This window comes from Prionailurus viverrinus, chromosome D2 (genome assembly GCF_022837055.1).
Source record: "Prionailurus viverrinus isolate Anna chromosome D2, UM_Priviv_1.0, whole genome shotgun sequence".
In the NCBI taxonomy this organism is placed as follows: Eukaryota; Metazoa; Chordata; class Mammalia; order Carnivora; family Felidae; genus Prionailurus; species Prionailurus viverrinus.
The window spans coordinates 83,909,713-83,931,395 of NC_062571.1; the positions used below are offsets into that span (position 1 = coordinate 83,909,713).

The window sequence follows — 21,683 nt, forward strand, 5'->3', positions numbered from 1 at the left end:
CACGCAGAAGCTTGGAGGCAAAAAAAAAAAAAAAAAAAAAAAAAGTAATTTCTGTTCATTGAGAACTTTCTGCCAGATGGATGTTACTCATTTGGAATCCGAGGCCCAGAGAAGTTACCAAAGCACACAGCCAGTAGGTATTTGTTTCTTGCAACCCTGTTTTCCAACAGAGTTGGCCTAGCTGGTTAATGTTTGTCTGATGCTTAAATGCTAAGCGAAACCCGTGTCCTGCGGACATGTTTAATCAAACACTTGTTTGAATGAGCTTTTCTAACGCAGCATTTACGGCAAAATGAAAACCACCCTTACTGTGCTCTTAAAATACCGTACCCTTACGAAGGTGAGGAAATCTGATATATTGCAGTGAGATTTTTGGTTAGAATTGAACCCTAAAGGGGTTTTTAATTAACCAGTATATTCCATTCCCCAGGCATATGGCTAATTGAAATTTTTCCACGTGCGAGGTTCATAATTACTACGAAATCTGAAATGTCGGCAGAACAACTTAATCATAGGAAAAGCCTATTTTACATTTCCTTGTGTTTCGCTACCTAAATGACACATTTATGACTCGCACCTTCAAAAAAAAGTGCCTTTTCTAAAAAAAAAAAAAAAAAAAAAGAGCTGCCCTTCCTAAACTACTCTCCCTTCTTCTGCTCCCCGAGATCCCACCCCTTTCTGGCCCAGTTCAACCATCACCTGCTCTGTGGACTCTCGGATGTCCCCCCCACCCCCGCTCCAACCTACCGCCCTCCCCAGGCTGTCACTCTTCCGTGCGATTTTAGACAACACTGTTCAGAGTGTTCTTACGGCAGCCACAACGGCAAAGGCAGCTCCCAGTGACCCAGAGACACGCCTAGATTCATGCATTCACTCAGCAAACATTTTTTATTATGTGAACCTGGCTCCACGCCAGACACAATGACAGAAGAATGGACAGACAGGGAAGCCGTGGGGGACAGCTACCCTGTCTTGTGTCCCATCCTCGCCTCGACACGGCTGGACGAGTGGGGAAGACTCAGACAGGTGACCGGAGGGAGGATGCGCTACCTTCTAACTTAGGGGACACAGAAAGAGGAACGAGACAAAGTAGAACACGAGAAGGTGGAAGTGCCCAGTGGCCTGGGTCTGAGGACAGCCCGGGAATCACGGCCGTTCCTTAGGAGGAGGGTTTGTGTTGTTCTCTGGACAAGGTGGCGTGCGGGGCCCTAAGGCAGGCCGACAGGTGTGGTCTGAGAAAGCACAGGCAGGCGCAGATCCAGGAGGTTGGGAAAAGGGAAAAGACGGGACGGAAAGCACGAGTAGCCGGAAGAGGCCGCACTGTTCAGGGACGAGGGGCACCCTGGCCGACGGCCCTGAGGCTCGGGGTGGAGGCCTTCTCAGATGTGAGCAGTCCCAGGTGAGACGAATATTCTTCAAGCGAAGAAGGCAGGCCCCCTCCCAGTCGGTCCTTAAATTCAGTGGCCCCTTCCATCTTGAAGGTGGGGCCACCAGCTTCCTCCAGGTCACACTTGTATTCCCTCCAGTGCTGGGGACACCGAGGAGAGGGCTGTCCTGTGCAGCTGGCCAAGAGCCATGGCGAGCGGGGCCAAAAGCCTCCCCCATTGTAAAGAGATATCTGACCCGTCTCATTAATCCATTCGAATCTGCCCATTCCCTAACGTTTCCTGAGTGCCTGCCCAGTGTTGGGGACACAGAGACAGAAGCCCCTGCTTTCACATTCTGATGTGGGACCCAGACCCACGTGACGCATTTACAGAGCCGTGCGGCACGTGCTGGCACACACGGCTGACAAGGACGGACGGGTCATAAACTTCAGGGCCACATTTTGCCAAGTTGAAAGCCATTTCTAGGTCCCAAGCCCCCCACCCGCCCCAACCCAAGGTTTACGTTTTTATCACTCTGTGAGTGATGGTGGATAGTCTTCTCCATGACCTCCACGAGGCCTCTGTGAATATGCCATCTGGAGATAGAAAATTCTAAGATTTCTTAGACACCCGAATAACATTATTTACACAACTCCCTTTTAAATTGACCCAAATATGCTACTAAAACATATCACTAAATGGAATGTATCGCTTCCCCCCACCCCTTTTAAACGTCTTAGCTAAACATCTTCATTGTCCCGACGACTTCTGGTTCTTATTTTCTTGATGCACGCATTGTCCTCATCCTGTTTGGAAAGAAAAAATAGAACTCTTAAGTAATTGAAGAGAACAATTTTTGTAACCAACCCCACTCTGCAAAATCCCAAAGCCTGATTAGGTGTGATGCACGCCTGGAGTTCTAGGAAATTAATTTTAAGGTTGGAAATGAGTTTTAGGAGGTAACCCGTGAACGTTGCTTTTGTCCTTTAAAATGTTTTTACTATTTGGTGTTTTAGATCTAAATAGGAAGCTCTGTAACCTGTTTTTAAGTTCAGACAGTAATAAAAAAAAAAGAAAGAAAACTGCCACGCAAATACACACGTTTTCACTAATTAAAAAAAAATACCACTCAACGGGCGCCTGGGTGGCTCAGCCGGTTAAGCGTCCGACTCTGGGTTTCAGCTCAGGTCATGATCTCATGGTTCGTGAATTCAAGCCCCGCGTTGGGCTCTGTGCTGACAGCGCGGAGCCTGCTTGGGATTCTCTCTCTCGCTCTCTCTCTGCCCCTCCCTGCCTGCGCTCTCTCTCTCTCTCGAAATAAATGAATAAATAAACTTAAGAAAAAAAAAGCCACTCAAAAAAGTGAATTCAAATTTATCAACAGGACAAAATCTTTTGGGTTTTCTAACTCATCTCTGGTGTGAGGTGCACAATCTCTCCACACTCAGCGCGTGTGACCGGAGACGGCCCGCTGTGTGTGCTCCAGAAGGAGCCGAGAGGAGGCTCATCCCTCTGGACAGGGAGATAAAACGAAGGACGATCTGCCCTTTCAGAACCAAGTCGGGTGTCGGCTCCTACTTTACGCTGTCCCCCAACCCAACAGCCCATCAGAAAAAGTACGTCACGTTGAGGGTACTTCGGAAGCAGACCCCATCAGTGACTTTACCAAGTGATATTTATTTATTTATTAAGTGTATTTATTTTGAGAGAGAGAACACAAGCAGGGGAGGGGCAGAGAAACAGAGAGAGAGAGAGAGAGAATCCCAAGCAGGCTCCGCACCGTCAGCGTGGAGCCCGATTTAGGGCTCGAACCTACGAACCGTGAGATCATGACCTGAGCTGAAACCAACAGTCAGGCCGCTTAACGGACTGAGCCACCCAGGGGTCCCCCTTACCAAGTGGTCTTTAATACCTGAAGGGAGGGAAGGGTCAGGAGAACAAAAGGCAAGAATTAAAAAAGCCAAAGGCTCAGTTTGAATGCACGCGCCCTGAACCCCTCGAACGATGACTGAAGGTATCCCCTTACTCCAGCGCAGATGGCCATCCGATGACCGGAGTATCGGCAAAGTGTCATGGTGGACTCCCACACCGCAGAGGACAGTAGAATGGGCGCTCTAGCAGCTAATCAGGGGCTGGGGGCAATACATTCCGTTTCTGCTGACCACACACACCCGCTCTGTCCCTCTTCCCTCACGGCTCAAAGGATGGCGGGGGCACCCAGTGACGTCCTGGGCGGGGACGTACGCGGGCACCGTCACCATCATTCCAACACGCGGTGAACAGACCCCTTCTGCCTTCGCCGCTCGCACTGAGTCAGACCAGCCGGTCAAGCAGTAAGTTCACGCACGCACATCAGAGGGGCGGCCACGGCACTGGCCTCTGGAGATCTCCAACCGCGTGCTAAGAAATTTACACCACTCGCAAACAGGGAGCTACTGAGCCCCCTCCCTACTTTTAAACTAACAACATCAAGTGTTCCCCAGGAGAACACCGACTGGATTTAACCATGCACCGTGGATTTATTCAAATGACTGACGGCTCATGGGCTCCTGAATGTGATGCCACGTTAGCAAGCACGTGGTACCACTCGTCTCATGGACACTGTTGACTTTCATCCGGTCTAGCTTTCCAAAGCAAATCCCAGGAGATGCAGACAGGACCACCCTTCTGCTTCAGTAAGTGCTTGCTCTTCCTGAATGGGATCTTCATGTCAGTTTTCTATCTGAAGTGGAATCCCCTAAACACAGCTACGACGACAGAATACGTGGTTCACGCTCATGTTTCCCACACTAGTGTAACTGGGACCTGGCAGCAAGTTATATGTAATGTTTGTTTGTTTTTGAACATGGGGCAAGATCGGATTGAAACATCCTCTGCTCGTGAAAATAGGAAAACGGGCTCCTGGTGGCTCAGTCGGTTAAGCGTCCAACTCTTGATTTGGGTTCAAATCATGATCTCACGGTTCGTGAGTTCAAGTCCCGTGTGGGGCTCTGCACTGACAGCTCGAAGCCTGCTTGGGATTCTCTCTCCTTCTCCCTCAAAATAAGAGAAACAGAAAAAAGAAAAGAAAACCAGTGAGTTACGTACCTTTTTTATATTTCCTGCACATCTCTTGGCACTCCGAGTTACTCGCTGTTGGGATTCACTCTCCAAAGCATTTCCTCCAGGAAGGATCTTAACTTTTCTGGATCTCAAAGACATGACGTCTGAATGTCGTGTTACTTCTTTCTCCTGATTCTTCACGTGGACACCCACACCTTTCTCCCTTTGCTTCTCCTCTGCCACGTCAGGCAAGGGCACCTTCCTCGGTCTTGTAGACCGTAGACACATTCTGCTTGCAAGGACTCGGCCCGCAGGTGTAGAACTCTTGGCTCTGCCTTCAGGGCTTTGTGGCTTCGTCTGTTGGGAGGTCTTCCGGGGCTTCTTGTCATTTCTGTCTGTCTTCACTTTCTCTGCTGCTGCTTTAACAGGCTCGGGCCTTTGCTCTTCGAGCTTGGTTTTATTTGGCCGTCTCGAGCGGAGAGACATCGCCTAAAAATAGCAAGACAGCCACCACATGCCAATCATGAGTAATACAAACCTCACACTTCAACACGGAGAAGAAAACAATCAAAGGGAATTTCGAAAAAAATCATGTGAAAACTTCACGTTTAAGAGGCCAGCAACCACTTCATTCCAGGGTGAAATACTGACAAACCATGAATTTCCAGGCTCAATTTCCATCACAACACCTGAGTGTCATATATGGCAAATTCGATTACAACAAGCATTACGTGGGCTTTCTAGAAAAATGCCCCCTTTCCAGGCAGTAAATGAATTCCTAAGCCTTTCGCAATCATTTGCTCAAGCAGGACAGGAGAGTCAGTGTTTCTGGAACGGAACGTACAAAGTACTGTCCATGCAGGAGTAACTCTCTGCCTCACAACCTTGACAGGTGGGCTCTCTTCGGGACCCGGACGGCCACACAGATTGTTCTAACCGCATAAAGACTGACCCTGATCCCCCGCCCACCCAGCGCTCCTGCTTATGGGCTCTGGGACAACACAGGACCGAGCTCCTACCTTTCCTCGACATCTTTCACACCTCTGCAGATGACCATAACTCACTCAGTTCCTGAGAAACTCTCGTCAAAACTGGTCATAAGAATTTTGACCTGTTGTTTTCCCACACGAAGTCTATTCTCTCTATAAATCCCCAAAGGATTCTTTAACTTGTCTGCAGTTACTCACTGTGCTGAATGCAGACCCCTTTGGGAGAAGATATTCGCATATAGATTCAACAGCTTATACCGGATAAGAGCCTCGAATGGAGAACACCATCCGAGATGGCATACAGCGACTAAGTGACATCTGCCATCACCTGTTGTGGAGAGGCCGTCGTCCTCCCTACTTCTCGCCCCTCTGTCCTGCTTTCCCTCTTGCCGCTGGTCAGGTCCCCTGGGACTTCCATCCTTTCCGCTACAATCCTTAGCTTTCTCTTTGCGGTCAGGGGCTCAGGGGGGTCACGTCCTTCTCTGGGGGCCCCCCTTCTTTTCTTCACGGGAGGCTTCTCTTCGGCAGTGGCCTGGGCAGGTGTCACAGAGCGCAGCCTCTTTGTTCCTGGGCCACCTCCCTCGTTTCCTCGTTTTCTCTTTGGGGACGGGGAAACGCTGCTTTCACTCCGAGATTTTACAGGGTCTCGGTGGCCCGCCAGATCTTCCACGGGCTTTCCTCGAGGGGCCCTACGGACTCTTGAGAGGGGTTTCACAGGTTTCCCTCCGTCTGGTGTTTGCTTTGGAGCTCCCTGGATGCTACCAGCATCACCCCGTTGCTTGGTGTGATCCGGCCTCGGGGAGGACTCTCTGAAACTGGCCAGGTCTTCCAGGGGTTGGGTGGGGTTCGGCGCTCTTGGCCGATTTTTCCTGCCCGTTACGTTTTCTGTGGGGCCCAGTTTCTGCTTTGCAGTTCTATTAAACAATTTAACATCTTTATCATCACCTCCTGATTCTCTGAGCGAGTGAGTGCTTTCCTCTGGCGTTTGGGTGGGCTTCCTGAGAGCTGAGGGCTCTTCCTTAAGATCAGCTTTCTGGGGAGGGGTCTTGAGCCGCCTCCTGCTATTGGTAGGCTTGTTGCCTGGTCCTGCAAGCGGAGATTGGAAGGGTGCTTTGGTGGTTCGGTCACCAGTCACTGGGTCTGCGGTCTGGAAAAGCTCTTTGAGACCAGCCAGGTCTTCTAAGGACTGGATCTTTCTCTTGGTTGTTCTTGGCCGCCTCTTGCTTCTAGATACATTTCTTACAGGCTCCAGTTTCGGCTTTGGGGTGTCCTTGAACAATCCGATGTCTGCATCACCACCTACAGGTTCTCCGTGTTCATGTGGGCTTTCCCCTGGCAGCTGGGTGGGCTTCCTGAGAGCTGAGGGCTCTTCCTTAAGATCAGCTTTCTGGGGAGGGGTCTTGAGCCGCCTCCTGCTATTGGTAGGCTTGTTGCCTGGTCCTGCAAGTGGAGACTGGAAGGGTGCTTTGGTGGTTCGGTCACCAGTCACTGGGTCTGCGGTCTGGAAAAGCTCTTTGAGACCAGCCAGGTCTTCTAAGGACTGGATCTTTTTCTTGGGTGTTCTTGGCCGCCTCTTGCTTCTAGATACATTTCTTACAGGCTCCAGTTTCGGCTTTGGGGTGTCCTTGAACAATCCGATGTCTGCATCACCACCTACAGGTTCTCCGTGTTCATGTGGGCTTTCCCCTGGCAGCTGGGTGGGCTTCCTGAGAGCTGAGGGTTCTTCCTCCAGGTCCACTTTCTGGGGAGGGGTCTTGAGCTGCCTCCTTCTATTGGTTGGCTTGTTGCCTGGTCCTGCTAGTGGAGATTGGCAGGGTGCTTTGGTGGTTTGGTCACCAGTCATTGGCTTATCTGTGTGGTTTGGTGTTTGGAAAAGCTCTTTGAGGCCAACCAGGTCTTCTAAAGACTGGATGTTCCTCCTGGGTGTTCTTGGCTGCTTTTTGCTTCCAGTTACATTTTCTGTAGGGTTCAGTTTCCGCTTTAGGGTTTCCTTAAACAAGTTGATGTCTTCCTCCTTACCTCCAGGTTCTCTGTGTTCGTGTGGGCTTTCCCCTGGCATCCGGGTGGGCTTCCTGAAAGCTGAGGGCTCTTCCTCCAGGTCCACTTTCTGGGGAGGGGTCACGAGCCACCTCTTTCCACTTGCTGGGGTGTTGACTGGTTCTGCTCGTGGAGATTTACAGGGAACTTTGGTGGTTTGGTCACCAGTCCCTGGGTCTGGGGTTTGGAAAAGCTCTTTGAGACCAACCAGGTCTTCTAGGGACTGGACCTTTTTCTTGGGTGTTCTTGGCTGCCTCTTGCTTCCAGTTACATCTTCCTCAGGTTTCAGTTTCTGCTTTGGAGTTTCCTTGAACAATCTGATGTCTTCATCTTCCCCTACTGGTTCTCTGTGTGTGTGTGTGGCTTCCTCTGGCCTTTGGGTGGGCTTCGTGACAGCTGAGAGCTCGTTCTCTACGGTGATCTTCCCCAGAGCTACCTTGAGCCGTGTCTTCATGTGGGTTGGTATGTTGACTGTTTCTGCTAGCGGAGATTTGCAGGGCACTATTGTGGTTTTGACAACAGCTGTTGTTTTTTTGGTTTGCTCTGGGGTTTGGAAAAGCTCTTTGAGGCCAACCAGGTCTTCTAGGGACTGGACCTTTTTGGGGGGTGTTCTTGGCCGCCTCTTGCTTCCAGTTACGTTGTCTGCAGGTTTCAGTTTCTGCTCTGGAGTTTTGGTAAACAATTTAATGTCTTTATCCTCTCTTCCTGATTCTGTGTGTTCGTGTGGGCTTTCCCCTGGCATCTGGGTAGACTTCCCGAGAGCTGGGGGCTCTTCCTCCAGGCCCACTTTCTGGGGAGGGGTCTCGAGCCGCCTCTTTTTACTTGCTGGAGCGTTGCCTGGTCCTGCTAGTGGAGATTGGCAGGGTGCTTTGGTGGTTTGGTCACCAGCCATTGGCTTATCTGTGTGGCTTGGTGTTTGGAAAAGCTCTTTGAGGCCAACCAGGTCTTCTAAGGACTGGACCTTTTTCTTGGGTGTTCTTGGCCGCCTCTTGCTTCCAGCTACATTTTCTGCAGGGTCCAGTTTCTGCTTTGGGGTTTCCTTGAACAATCCGATGTATTCATCACCACCTACTGGCTCTCTCTGTTTGTGTGGGCTTTCCCCTGGCATCTGGGTGGACTTCTGGAAAGCCGAGGCTTCTTCCTCCAGGTCCACTTTCTGCGGAGGGGTCTTGCACAGTCTCCTGCGACTTGCGGGTGTGTTGACTAGCTCTGCTAGGGGAGATTTGCAAGGTGCTTTGGTAGTTGGGTCATCAGCCATTGGTTTATCTGTGTGGTTTGGGGTCTGAAAGAGCTCTCTGAGTCCAGCCAGGTCTTCTAGAGAATGGGCCTTCTTCTTGGGTGTTCTTGGCCGCCTCTTGCTTCTAGTTACTGCAGGATTTGGTTTCTGCCCTGGAGTTTTGTTAAACAAGTTGATGTCTTCATCATCACCTCCAGGTTCTCTGTGTGAGTTTGTGCTTTCCCCTGGCATCTGGGTGGGTTTCCTGAGAGAAGAGGGCTTTTCCTCCAGGCCCACTTTCTGGGGAGGGGTCTCGAGCCACCTCCTTTGACTCGCTGGCGTGTTGCCTGGTCCTGCTAGCAGAGATTTGCAGGGTGCTTTGGTAGTTTGGTCACCAGTCATTGGTTTATCCGTGTGGTCTGGTGTTTGGAAGAGCCCTCTAAGTCCATCCAGGTCTTCTAGAAAATGGGCCTTTTTCTTGGGTGTTCTTGGCCGCCTCTTGCTTCCAGCTACATTTTCTGCAGGGTCCAGTTCCTGCTTTGGGGTTTCCTTGAACAATCCGATGTCTTCATCACCACCTACTGGCTCTCTGTGTTCGTGTGGGCTTCCCCCTGACATCTGGGTGGACTTCCTGAGAGCAGAGGGCTCTTCCTCCAGGTCCACTTTCTGAGGGGTCTTGAGCCGCCTATTTCTACTTGCTGGCGTGTTGACTGGTTCTGCTCGTGGAGATTTGCAGGGAACTCTGGTGGTTTGGTCAACAGTCACAGGGTCTGGAGTGTGCTCTGGGGTCTGGAAAAGCTCTTTGAGGCCAACCAGTTCTTCTAGGGACTGGACCTTTTTCTTGGGTGTTCTTGACTGCCTCTTGCTTCCAGCTACATTTTCTGCAGGGTCCAGTTCCTGCTTTGGGGTTTCCTTGAACAATCCGATGTATTCATCACCACCTACTGGCTCTCTCTGTTTGTGTGGGCTTTCCCCTGGCATCTGGGTGGACTTCTGGAAAGCCGAGGCTTCTTCCTCCAGGTCCACTTTCTGCGGAGGGGTCTTGCACAGTCTCCTGCGACTTGCGGGTGTGTTGACTAGCTCTGCTAGGGGAGATTTGCAGGGTGCTTTGGTAGTTGGGTCATCAGCCATTGGTTTATCTGTGTGGTTTGGGGTCTGAAAGAGCTCTCTGAGTCCAGCCAGGTCTTCTAGAGAATGGGCCTTCTTCTTGGGTGTTCTTGGCCGCCTCTTGCTTCTAGTTACTGCAGGATTTGGTTTCTGCCCTGGAGTTTTGTTAAACAAGTTGATGTCTTCATCATCACCTCCGGGTTCTCTGTGTGAGTTTGTGCTTTCCCCTGGCGTCTGGGTGGGCTTCCTGAGAGCAGAGGGTTCTTCCTCCAGGCCCACTTTCTGGGGAGGGGTCTCAAGCCGCTTCTTTTGACTCGCTGGCGTGTTGCCTGGTCCTGGTAGCGGAGATTTGCAGGGTGCTTTGGTGGTTTGGTGACCAGTCATTGGTTTATCTGTGTGGCTTGGGGTTTGAAAGAGCTCTCTGAGTCCAGCCAGGTCTTCTAGAGAATGATTCTTTTTCTTGGGTGTTCTTGGCCGCCTCTTGCTTCCAGGTAGTTTTTCTGCAGGGCTCAGCTTCTGCTCTGGAGTTCTATTAAACAATCCGCTGTTTCTATCACCACCTGCAGGTTCTCCGTGTGAGTGTGTGCTTCCTCCTGGCATCTGGATGGGCTTCCCGAGAGCCAGGGGCTCTTCCTCCAGGTCCGCTTTCTGCGGAGGGGTCTCAAGCTGTATGCTCATTGCGGCTGGCGTGCCAGCTAGTTCCAACTTTGAAGATTTCTGGCGCTTTTCGGCGGTTTTAATCTCAGCCTCCTTTGGTTCCTGCACACGAATGGGCGTGCGGAGGAGACCTTGGATGCCTCCCAGGTCTTCCTTGGGTTCTGTGTCTTGCCATGTCTTGAGGGGGGTCAGGTCTGCAGCTGGTTCCTGGTTTTGCTCTGAATATCTTCTCGATCTCCTCACTGCGACCACCTCTTCAGAATTTTCCTTTGGCTCGGTATCGTTCTCACTCGCTTCAAAATAGCTCTCCTGTTCCTTCGCTGCTCCCTCCAGTTTCTGTTCTCGTTGCGGGGTCTTCCTCAGAAGTCGTCCCGGAACATTCTCCACGGTGTCCATCTTGGCTTCTTCGTCCTTGCGCCCTGCTCCTGGCATCTGTATACTTCTGGGCCCCACGGACCTTCGAAGCCTGTTGGCGCCTGACGTGGCCTTCGGAGCCCCCGATCCCGGAGTTTTCTCAATGTTCACATTTACTCTGACACTCTGACGTCTGAGGACAGGGCTCGCGAGGCTTTTATCAGACGGCTCTTGCGGTCCATTCTGAGTCACGGGGAATACATTCTCTCCTACAGGAAATAAAAACACGCGTGAGAAATATACTCTGTTCAGTATGTTGTGCCAATCTGGTATGTTTTCCTTATGAGATATCGTGTAAAAGCCAATAGTTCAGCCTCCTGCCCACCTGGGCTAAGCATATGAGGCTACTTACGTGGCCATAAATCTGTACTGCACGTGAGCCACACGCACCTAAGAATATCGTTACCTGGTGATATACAGTGGGTTCACACTTAGGAGGTGATTAGGATTCACAGAGATCAGATAAAAGAAAAAAAGTTCCTTAAGAAGGGGATCCTGAAGGTTACGGTACTGTGTCTCAGTCACCTGAATGCAGACATTCTTTCCTTCAAACATGAGAAGCAAACACCCATTTCTCCTGCGGAACCACTAATACAATAACATGGCTCATCGTCAGGACGCGTGGGGTCCTAACTGCACAGGAAACATCTACTTTTCGGCACAGGATGCACTGTTCATATAGTAAAGCTGTTCCCTTCATGCCAGGCCCTGGGTAACCAGTACTCAGTGCAAGAGCAAGACAGACTCATTTCTCCCATCTTGGGCTCACACCGGGGCACAGGCCTTCTAGAAGATTCACGGCACTAAATTGTACACATTCTCTTTCTTTTGGGTTATTTGTAGCAATTTTGAGTTGGAATAATTTATGTAACGACGAGGAGAGATCACTCTACTTCTCTGCTGGTCAACCCCTTTAAATAAAGAAAGCAGAAATGTGCACAGGCAGTTTACGATTATTAAAGGAGTACTCTTTTTTATGCAGCTCGCTGAATGCCAATGTTAGTTCAACTGCGAATAGGAAGTTCCCCTAAAAACAGCAGAACAGAGAGGCTGGAAATGGTAATTTTTCAGGAGTATCCGTCATAGACAGATAATAGTGTATCTCTTGTAAAAAAAAAAAAATACCACCTACAATTCCTACTGAAAATATTAAAGTGCTAGGACAAAACAAAAGTAAACCAACCAAAAGTTTCTGACGTGCATAGCAGAGGTTTTTCTCCCGAGTCAGGTACTTGAAACTCTTTTCTGACAACGTCCTCTGAATCTGAGAAAGCGCTGGGACGCAGGCTCATCGTCTGTGGCTTCACTTTCGCTGCTGGAGTCTGGAACATTTCAGTTAACCCTGGTATACGAAAATATGGGAAAAGCAATGAACAAACACATCGCTCGTACATGCCAGCAACCATGCCAGCCTGCACAGACCCCAGAGGAAGTGGCAGACAAGGAACAGTGAATCACTCCCCAGAGTTCATTGGAGACAGTCATGTATTACTGATGAACTCATTTTGGGGCGCCCGGGTGGCTGAGTTGATTAAGCGTCTGACTGCCACGCAAGTTGTGATCTCGCGGTTCGTGAGTTCTGAGTTCGAGCCCCGCACTGGGATCGCTACCGTCCACGCAGAACCTGCTTCAGATCCTCTGCCCCCGTTTCTTTCTGCCCCTCCCCTGCTCGCACGCTCTCTCTCGGTCAAACATAAATGAAGATTTTTTTAAAAACAACAAACTCGTTTTTGAAGCAGCGCAATGAGAAGTTGCGACGGCATCTCGTCTTCTTTGCTTTTCCTCTGGGTGAGAAAATCACATACAGGAAGGGGACATGTCAGTCTTGCAACGTTGCCCCAATTCTGACCACTAGCCAGGAGACAGAGGCCACCCCGGGCGCCCCCAGCCAGACAACCAGAAACCCGGGGCACTCATGCTGCCTTGAAAAGCCCTAGCTGAGGCAGACCGGGGCTTATGTCCAAATAAAACCTTCCCAATTAAAAAAAAAAAAAAGACTGCCCATCGATAGTACTGTCAAATGGCAACATCACCATGTTTCCCTTTTGACGCCAGAAAGTAGTATTAACATCATCTCAGAAGAAAAGCACGACACAGTTCTTTGAAGGGAAGATTGATCTTTCCGGAACACTCACGTTATCCCGCTTTCGTCTTACTCTCATCCTGCCAGCAATGGATCAAAACGCTCTCTCGGTCTGGCATCTGAAACTTACTCACACCAAGGGGTGGGAATATGTTGCACTCTCTAGGAAGGGGTCTGGAAGGGAGGTTGGGAAAATCCACTGTCTGAGTACAGAGCATTTAAATTTCTACTGATTTTATCTTAAAAATATTTTTGAAGATTGGTGGTTTTTTTTTAAATTTTTTTTTTATGTTTATTTATTTTTGAAAGCCAGAGAGAGACAGAGCACAAGCAGGGGTGGGGCGGAGAGAGAGGGGGACACAGAATCCGAAGCAGGCTCCAGGCTCTGAGCCGTGAGCACCAGAGACCGACGTGGGGCTCGAACTCACGAACCGCGAGATCGTGACCTGAGCCAAAGTTGGACGCTCCACCGACTGCGCCACCCGGGAGCCCCTGTTTTAATGTTTATTATTGAGAGAGACAGAGAAATGGCGCAAGGTGGGGAGGGGCAGAGAGAGAGGGAGACACAGAATCCAAAGTAGGCTCCAGGCTCTGAGCTGTGAGCACAGAGCCCGACACGGGGCTCGAACCCACGAACCACGAGATCGTGACCTGAGCGGAAGTCGGACACTCAACCGACTGAGCCACCCAGGAGCCCCTGAGGATTGGTTTTTAATGCTTTGTAACATAAGGACATTAGAACCCTCACACATGAACACAATTTACATAATGTACACGTATGTACCTATGACTGCATATTGGGTGGTACATACTCGAAACTTTTTTCTCATTGAGTTTGCTATCAAAATGGGCTACAATGGTTCTGCGTTTTTACGGGTATGTTTACGGGTAATTTTTTTTAAAAGCTAAATGTATTTTTTTAACGTTTATATGTTTTTGAGAGACAGAGCACAAGCAGAGGAAGTGCAGAGAGAGGAAGACACAGAACCCGAAGCAGGCTCCAGGCTCTGAGCTGTTAGCACAAAGCTTGACGTGGGCCTCGAACTCATGAACCGTGAGATCATGACCCGAGCCAAAGTCAGACGCTTAACTGACAGCCCCCCAGGCACCCCAAAAAACTATGTGTAGTGATCCTATTGTGACAGTACTCACAGGGGACTTTATTTGGGTTATACAGAGGAGTAGAACTATTCCATCTTAAAATACACCAGGAAATGGGGGTGCCTGGGTGGCTCAGTCGGTTGAGCGTCCGATCTCACTTCAGCTCAGGTCATGACCTCGCAGCTCGTGAGTTCAAGCCCCACGTTGGGCTCTGTGCTGACAGCTCGGAGCCTGGAGTCTGCTTCGGATTCTGTGTCTCCCTCTCTCTCTACCCCAACCCACTCGCATTCTGTCTCTGTCTCTCTCAAAAATAAATAAACATTCAAACAACAACATTTAAAAAAATACGCCAGGAAAAGAAAAAAAAAAAGACCCCATCTAATGGGAGGTGGAATCAAGTCTCCCCTCCCTCCAAAAGTGTTGAAGGCAGAAAGCACCGGTCAAACCATGGAGCGTGAAATCCCAGCCCTGGGTTCCTGCCTTGGTGCTAATCTAGGACAACCATAAGGAAGTCACATCCCACTGTTACTGGGAATGGAAAACTGGGTCAACTGTTCATGCTTAAGGGAAGGCCTCTTCACAGGCTTTCATTTCTAGAAACAGTTAAGCGTCATGGAAAGGAAGGAACTCTTGAAGCAGTAAAATATTGTTCAACTTCGGGGCGGTCGATTAGTATAAACGCAGGGGAGGGGCGATTCTAAGAGTGAGCCTGCTCTCTTCACCATGAAGCGGACTCCAGTACTCTACACGGATGCTGCCATCCGAGGCAAAGCTGTGTAGTTACCACTCAAACCTGCCTCGTGCGGGACTCATGACCCCCGAGACGGTCGAGGTCTGGCTCTCGTCCAACCCAGCAAGTTCTTCCTTGAACCACCAGAACCCCAGGAGCTGACTAGATCGTTGATCCCCCCGTCTGCTCCCCACCATACACATCTACGGCATCCGTCCACGTTCTCACGTGTAGGGGGATCAAAGGGCTACGGTTTCTAAGCCTCGAGGTTGTGCTTTTACCTGACAGATCTTCATTGAAGTCCATCTTCTTGTTGATGACAAAGTTGTTGAGCATTCTGTAGGGCCGGGCAGGCACATTTACTTTTTCAAGGTGAGCTTTCCCTATTATTATGGTACAAGGAGAGTTGGCATGGCCTGTACTAAACTCACTGTGAACGCCGCTAACAGGCGTCTGGAAAAAACCAAAATGTAACAAGGTGAAGGAAACGTCAGCGCGCACCTCCCCACCCAACGCGACCTTACCTCACAGCACGTGGCCAGGGAGCTGTTCATACCTTCGGAGTGTTCGCTTTTCTTGGCCTTTTGCTCGGCTGTCGCTGGGGGCCGTGTTTGACCGCTTTAGCCTGGGTCTGTTTGGCCCCGAGTTTCACTACGTCCGCCCACGACTTCGCCACTGTCACAAGGAAAACGTGTTGAAAGGTTTCCGAAGCCCCGTGAGCGAGAAAACCGACCTTAAGACATCCGCGAACACGACACTAACCGACTAAATTGGCTTCAGAAGCTCCGCTCCTTCTTTTGGAATAAATCCTCTGCAAGATGTCATGCTGGCTCCGGTCGATGGAGGTTCTCTTTGAAAGCAAGCCACCGCTCTTCCTGCCTCCCCTCTTAGGAACATCCGTGTGATGAGATTTGCTGCCGCGGGAGACCGAGGACGCCTTGGGTGACCTGCGACGTGGGTCACGGGCACCTGGAGAAGTCCCGGTCGGATCACGAGCTGGAGATCCCGCGAACTGCGGTTGTGCGGTCACTTCCAAATGGAGTCCGGAAGAATCTTCTTTTCCCGATGCTTGAGGACGGTCCTGACGAGATTTAAATGTTCATAAGATACCTTACCGCCAACACAGAGTCTCTGTAGTGGATGTGAAAACCCTGCCCAGTTAAAGAATTTTGGCTGTTTCCATCTGGAAGCACCAAAACGTTTCAAGCGCTGTCTGTCAAGTGGAAGGCAGAGATGGGAGTCTGTGCCCCTCATTTAAGAGAAAAAGGAAGGAGAGGGGTCGGGGGGGACAGCAAACCAGTCTTAAGTGAGGAGTGAGCTGGCTCTGATCTGAATTGGAGAAAACACCACCTGTGGACGTCTGATCCCCTTTGGTCTACGTGGAAGGAGGGCCGCTCATTTCTGGGAGCCAGTAGAAAATGGAAAGGGAGACACACATACCTTATACTCCTTTTGGTAGGAAAAGAAATGAAAGATTGCCCAGGCCCTCTGAGGGGGGTGAGCTGGGCGGCCATACCTTCTAAAGACCTAAACTCAGGAGGACAACACAGCCTAGCGTAGGTGATTACAAAGTTCTAAATAGCTGATGGTGGAAATCATGGGCGTGTTGCCACTCAAGGGTTTCCTTTTCACCTTATAATTCTAAAAGAAAACAAACAAACAAACAAACAAACCACCTTACGGTTTGTGTCATGATGTCTTCAGATTCTTTCTAACCGGTAGTTTGTTTGTTTGTTTGTTTTTTAATGGTTATCTATTTATTTTTGAGGGAGAGACACATGGTGAGCAGGAGAGGGACAGGGAGAGGGAGACACAGAATCTGAAGCAGGCTCCAGGCTCTGAGCTGTCAGCACAGAGCCCAACGTGGGGCTCCAACTCATGAAGCATGAGATCATGACCTGAGCCGAAGTCGGATGCTCAACCCACTGAGCCACCCAGGCGCCCCTCTGATTGGTAGTTTTTACCGAACCCGCCCCCTCCCCCAGCCTGAGTGGTCTTCTGGAAGCAAGGCTGGCAGGAGGCCTCCACCCGAAGAGGCCTTCACAGGCCTCCGCTGTGCTCAGCCACATGAGAATCGGGGTTCCAAGCCCAGGGGTCCATTTTCCACCCCTCAGTGAGTGAGCCGTCCTTTACAATTTTTTGTCTTTACTACGTTTTTAGAAAGAAAAAGATCTCCGTTGCCATTGTGCTGGCGTGGGGCGTTTGGAAAGGATGTGTCCTAGGCGGGAGTGAGAATACTGACCGTTGACCCTACCTTGATGATTTTCTTCAGGACAGGTGGAGTGTGGCTTACAAGTGACCTTCTGGGTGTTTCTCCTCTCTTGAGAGGTGTATTAGGAGGTAAGTTTTCATCAAATAACTCCGGCTTCAGACGACCACCGAAGGAGACCCGCCTTCTTTTCAGGGGTGTTCCCTCAGTCTTATCTGAAATAACGAATACAAACGTGGAGAAGGAATGGAAGATGTACGGACACCTAAGACGTGTTTCAAGTTGCCATTAAAGACAAACCAATGGGGGGCGCCTGGGTGGCGCAGTCGGTTAAGCGTCCGACTTCAGCCAGGTCACGATCTCGCGGTCCGGGAGTTCGAGCCCCGCGTCGGGCTCTGGGCGGATGGCTCAGAGCCTGGAGCCTGTTTCCGATTCTGTGTCTCCCTCTCTCTCTGCCCCTCCCCCGTTCATGCTCTGTCTCTCTCTGTCCCAAAAATAAATAAACGTTGAAAAAAAAATTTTTTTTTAAAAATAAAAAAAAAAAAAAAAGACAAACCAATGGAAAAGCCCCCTTGAAAACTAACACCACAGCGTCTCATCCTTTTGTAACGCTCACGGAGCTGGAGCTCAGGAAAAGACCCAGGGACAAACCCACAAAGCGTCACGTCCCAACCGGACAGTACAAAGATCTCCTAGAAAAGGTTGAAAATGCCCACGTGGACAGAGCTTGATAAAGGGATTGGTGTGGATGGGGCAGCTTTCACTTTGGAGCAGGGGAATGACAGACACGGATGCTTCCACGGTGACCGGATAGGGCTTTTTCCAAAGACACCTATGAACTCGGGCCTCGCCCAGGCCTACCTAGTGAGAAGTCGTGAACTTGAAAACTTCTCCAGGTGACTGGAATAGACAATTCACGAGTCCCAACCCCACCGCACATCCCCATGAACCGGCACTCAACAAGAATCCCTTGTCTGAGTGATGCCCCCTTTCTGAGACGCATAGGGACACAGCGATGGATGCGTGCTGGTCTAATTGCAGAGAGGGGTGCACCTCGCATGAGGGACCGTCTGCAAAACAGAGCCCGGATGGTAAGCCTGCTACTTCAGAACACCCACAGAACCACCCCCCCCCCCTCTGAAAAGTATGGGAGAAAACCCAGGAGCTACTGAGCCCACTCGGGGGTCATAGCCCTGCTGCTCGCTGGGTGACAGGAGGCCGTCAGTTTTCCGTTTTACAAAAGGGAAGTTAACAGGGATACCTGTCCCGGGGGCCCACCTGCTACCTGCATAGAGGATCAAAAGTGCCCATGTCTTTAAAACACCTACAACAGCTCCTGATACAGAAACCCGTGGGGATAGTCCAGTGGTTTATAACACAGCAGCAGCAGCAACAACAACAACAACAACAACAAACTACTATTAGGAGACGTGGAAAACAGAGTATAAGTATCTGAGAGACACCCTCCCTGTATTTAAACATTCCCAAGGGACTTCCCTGGACTTGGTTTACAGGAGCAAACTCACAGGATACGAGTGCTTATAGTTCGGAACTCAAACGTTTCTGGAAAGCCATTATGCTTATTACTAGGCTTATTCTCCTTTCTATCTTCTTGTGGGTGGAACGGGAGAATCCAACACGTTTTTGGACCCCTGTAGGTCCCCGGCTGTGTTTGTCCCTGACAACCCGCCCTCCCTCCGGAGCCCCGGATTACAGTCATGCACGTCTTCAGGTCGAGTCTACGAGAGCAGACGGTGCATCTGGCTTTGTGCACAAAGACTCCCTGCCATGGTGAAATCACCACCGACGGAAGGGAGGTCTCATCGGTTCCTATCTAGATACAAGGTATGAGCTTGGCGGGGGGGGGGGGATAAATGCACAGTTAAGTAAACTTACTGATGGAGTCTCCAAAGTTGCTTGTATCAACTGAACTACGACCAGGTAACCCAGAGTGCATGCGCCCCACGGTGGCGCCCACTTTCTCAGGCTGGTGGACGGAACTGTTTGGAATCTTCCTTTCAACTTGAACGGGCAACGGAGCTAAAATCGCGTGATTCTGAGTTTCTGGTTCTGGCGTAAGAATGTCCACACTGGTAGGAATACTCCTCCTCCTTTTGGAAAAGAGGTTTTCTGGTGTATCTCCAAAATTATCAGCGTTTTCGACTTTAGCGGGTGTTTGGTTTCTGGTTAAGGACTTCCTAGGAGTAAACGTCTTATTATCATCTGTCCTGAAGCCTTCCTTTTGATCCAAATTCACAGACGCACTTCCGCCGGCGACCGTCATGTCTTCACGCTGACGTTTCCGCGAGGTCTGCGGGGAACGTTGTGCCAGGGTCTTGGTTTCTGTCATCTCCTCAGGAGGGACGATGGGACCCCTGGTCTCCTTGGGAGTCTCCCCAGCCTCCTCACCTTGTCTCCTGTCCTCGGTCTGGCTAATACTTTGTTCTCCCAAAGCAGGATCTGCCTTCATTTGGGTGCTCCGACCCGACCTAGGTCTGGATTTAAGTGACACTGGGACTTGTGTCCCACCTTGTAAACCACCAGAACATTCCTTCTCTGGTGGGCGATGACTCCGCGTTCCGGATTTTTTACCGCTCTGTAGCACATCTCCTTTTTCTGATTTCGCATCAAGTTCTTCCTTCATTGACTCGTAAAGCTTCTTAAAGGGAGATTCATTGTTTGCACCATTCTCCAGACCCCGCGTAGAGGGTAAAGGCTTCAGGTCTCCTTTACAGCTCGCTAACGTTATGCTGAAATCTTCCTTAGAATCCCTGCCTGTAGGATCCGTGGTATTTCTGGAGTTACCTCCAGCAAGTTCCGAGGGATGAACGACATTAGGTGTTCTGCTTGCAACCCGGTCCTCACAGCCACCAGAGACCGTGCCCGCTGCTTGGACATTCTTCAGAGGCCTTCCTGAAACACTGTCTTCAGAGGCTCTTGAACGGGCATCGGAATCTTGAAGCTTCCCGTCTGGGCGATGAGTTATGAAATAAGAAACAGAAAGTTCAATCTTTCCTCAGTGATGAACACCTATAGTATTCGAATTTTAAAAGCGTTTCAAATTGTCTTCTAATCTAGCTTTTCACTTAGCCTGCAAATTATTTAATGCCCAAAACGTGTAACAGAAGTATTCTGATGCTGGTGTTACGAGGCAAACAGGTCACGTCAGCCTCCTATAACCCGTGTGAGGCATGGAATGCTGTTAATCTACTCAATTAAACCGGTAACTGAACGAGACTGCTTATACCTGGATGCTCCAGTGAGCACGGTGCCCTCTAAGTCACTTGAGGAAAAAGTGAACTCAGATGTCTGCCTGTGTGCCATGGGAAGTAACACAACCTCCTAACTTTTGTGAAGCTGAATGCAGAACACAGGCGTTCTTTCTGTCCCTTCCTCGCCGTAACGCTATGTGGAGAGCTGACCTTGAAGGATCCCAGGAGAAAACCACAAAACTACTAACCAGGGTCGGAAGAGAGGCTAGATCTTGAGACTCGATGCAGAGATTCCTGTGAATTGGCAAAATAAAAAACAGTGATTTAGGTGTCTTTTCAAACATGGGCAGTCATATTTATTAAAATATTCTTGCTAGGGAGGCTCTTCCCTACCAAACTGTCCTTATATGAATTTTAGAGACTTTCACCCAAGACGCTCAGGGGCAAGTGCTCGTAATACAAGTATTTCTTAGCTGATTTTAAAAATATAATGATAGTATAAGAAACAAACTTGAAGCTCAGAATTGTTTAAACTGGACGTCAGTTGACGTGCCCGGGGGGCTCAGTCGGTGGAGCGTCTGACTTTGGCTTGGGTCATAATCTCCAGGTTTGTGAGTTCGAGGTCCGCGTCGGGCTCTGTGCTGACAGCTCAGAGCCTGGAGCGTGCTTCAGATTCTGAGCCTCCCTCGCTCTCTCTGCCCCTCCCTTGTTCACACTCTCTCTATCTCTAAAAAATAATCATTAAAAAAACATTAAAAAAGATAAATAAACTGAACCTCAGTTGAGTTTTGGGAAGTTCTTCAAACTTCTCTCTCATCCCCCCACGAGAGAGCCAAAGCTGCAATTAGACATTATTTGCATGCAGCGTCTGTGAACCTACCAAGGGCACGGAATTATTGACTTAGTACTCAGCTTTGTCAGAAATAGGGTACAGGAGCTGCTGGGGCCTCACTGGGCACGTGTGCTTTGGCTGGCAGGTGCACCCGAGAGCCGGGATGGTGAGGCCAAGGTGAAACCAGCACACCACAGGTGCTCACCCTCAGAGCACGACAATCAGATCCGGGCTCCTCCCTCCCCCGTCCCCCCAACTGCTGCCCTCACAATCTGTCAGAAAAAATTTTAAGGGGCAAGGAATAACCAAAGAATAACAATTATGCAAGATACAAAAGTTCAGTGTTGCTTCAAAAGAGGAAAAGTATCTCATCTGAGTTACTACAGAGGGAAAAAAAAAATCACAAAATATATCCGAGGGCAAATACTTTAACTTTTTCCTTCAATCTCTTTCAGATTTCTTGGTATCTAACCCGCTGCTTCTCAAATTTGCCAAGTGAGGGATCCGTTTCTAATTTCCCATCTGAAGTTGGCCAACAGTCTTATGACCAAACAGGAAAAATAAATTAAAACTTAAAAATTGTGTACAAAATACAAGCCCATTTTTGTACCATTATATTCCATAGCACAAAGATCACTGCCCAACTGCAATCACATGTTCTCAGTATTTAGTTTCAGTACTGGCTTT

The 21,683-nt window shown here is 49.7% G+C and overlaps 1 protein-coding gene across 5 annotated transcripts in view; it reads right to left on the reverse strand.

Annotated features, from left to right (window-relative positions):
* Positions 1–869: 869 nt before the first annotated feature.
* The window catches only part of MKI67 (marker of proliferation Ki-67), a 28,487-nt gene continuing 7,673 nt past the window's right edge, over positions 870–21,683 (reverse strand). For 4 of the 5 annotated variants that reach the window (XM_047825341.1, XM_047825342.1, XM_047825343.1 and 1 more), the window contains exons 6-15: positions 20,413–20,458; positions 18,849–19,922; positions 16,986–17,167; positions 15,506–15,824; positions 15,300–15,418; positions 15,025–15,196; positions 12,013–12,171; positions 5,727–11,038; positions 4,455–4,898; positions 870–2,173 (exon numbers count right to left, since the gene is read on the reverse strand). In XM_047825341.1, the coding sequence (XP_047681297.1) occupies positions 2,108–2,173; positions 4,455–4,898; positions 5,727–11,038; positions 12,013–12,171; positions 15,025–15,196; positions 15,300–15,418; positions 15,506–15,824; positions 16,986–17,167; positions 18,849–19,922; positions 20,413–20,458 (7,893 nt within the window). In that variant the 3' untranslated portion in view covers positions 870–2,107. The remainder of the gene's footprint in view (positions 2,174–4,454; positions 4,899–5,726; positions 11,039–12,012; positions 12,172–15,024; positions 15,197–15,299; positions 15,419–15,505; positions 15,825–16,985; positions 17,168–18,848; positions 19,923–20,412; positions 20,459–21,683) is intronic. The other variant, XM_047825345.1, reaches the window with a different exon arrangement.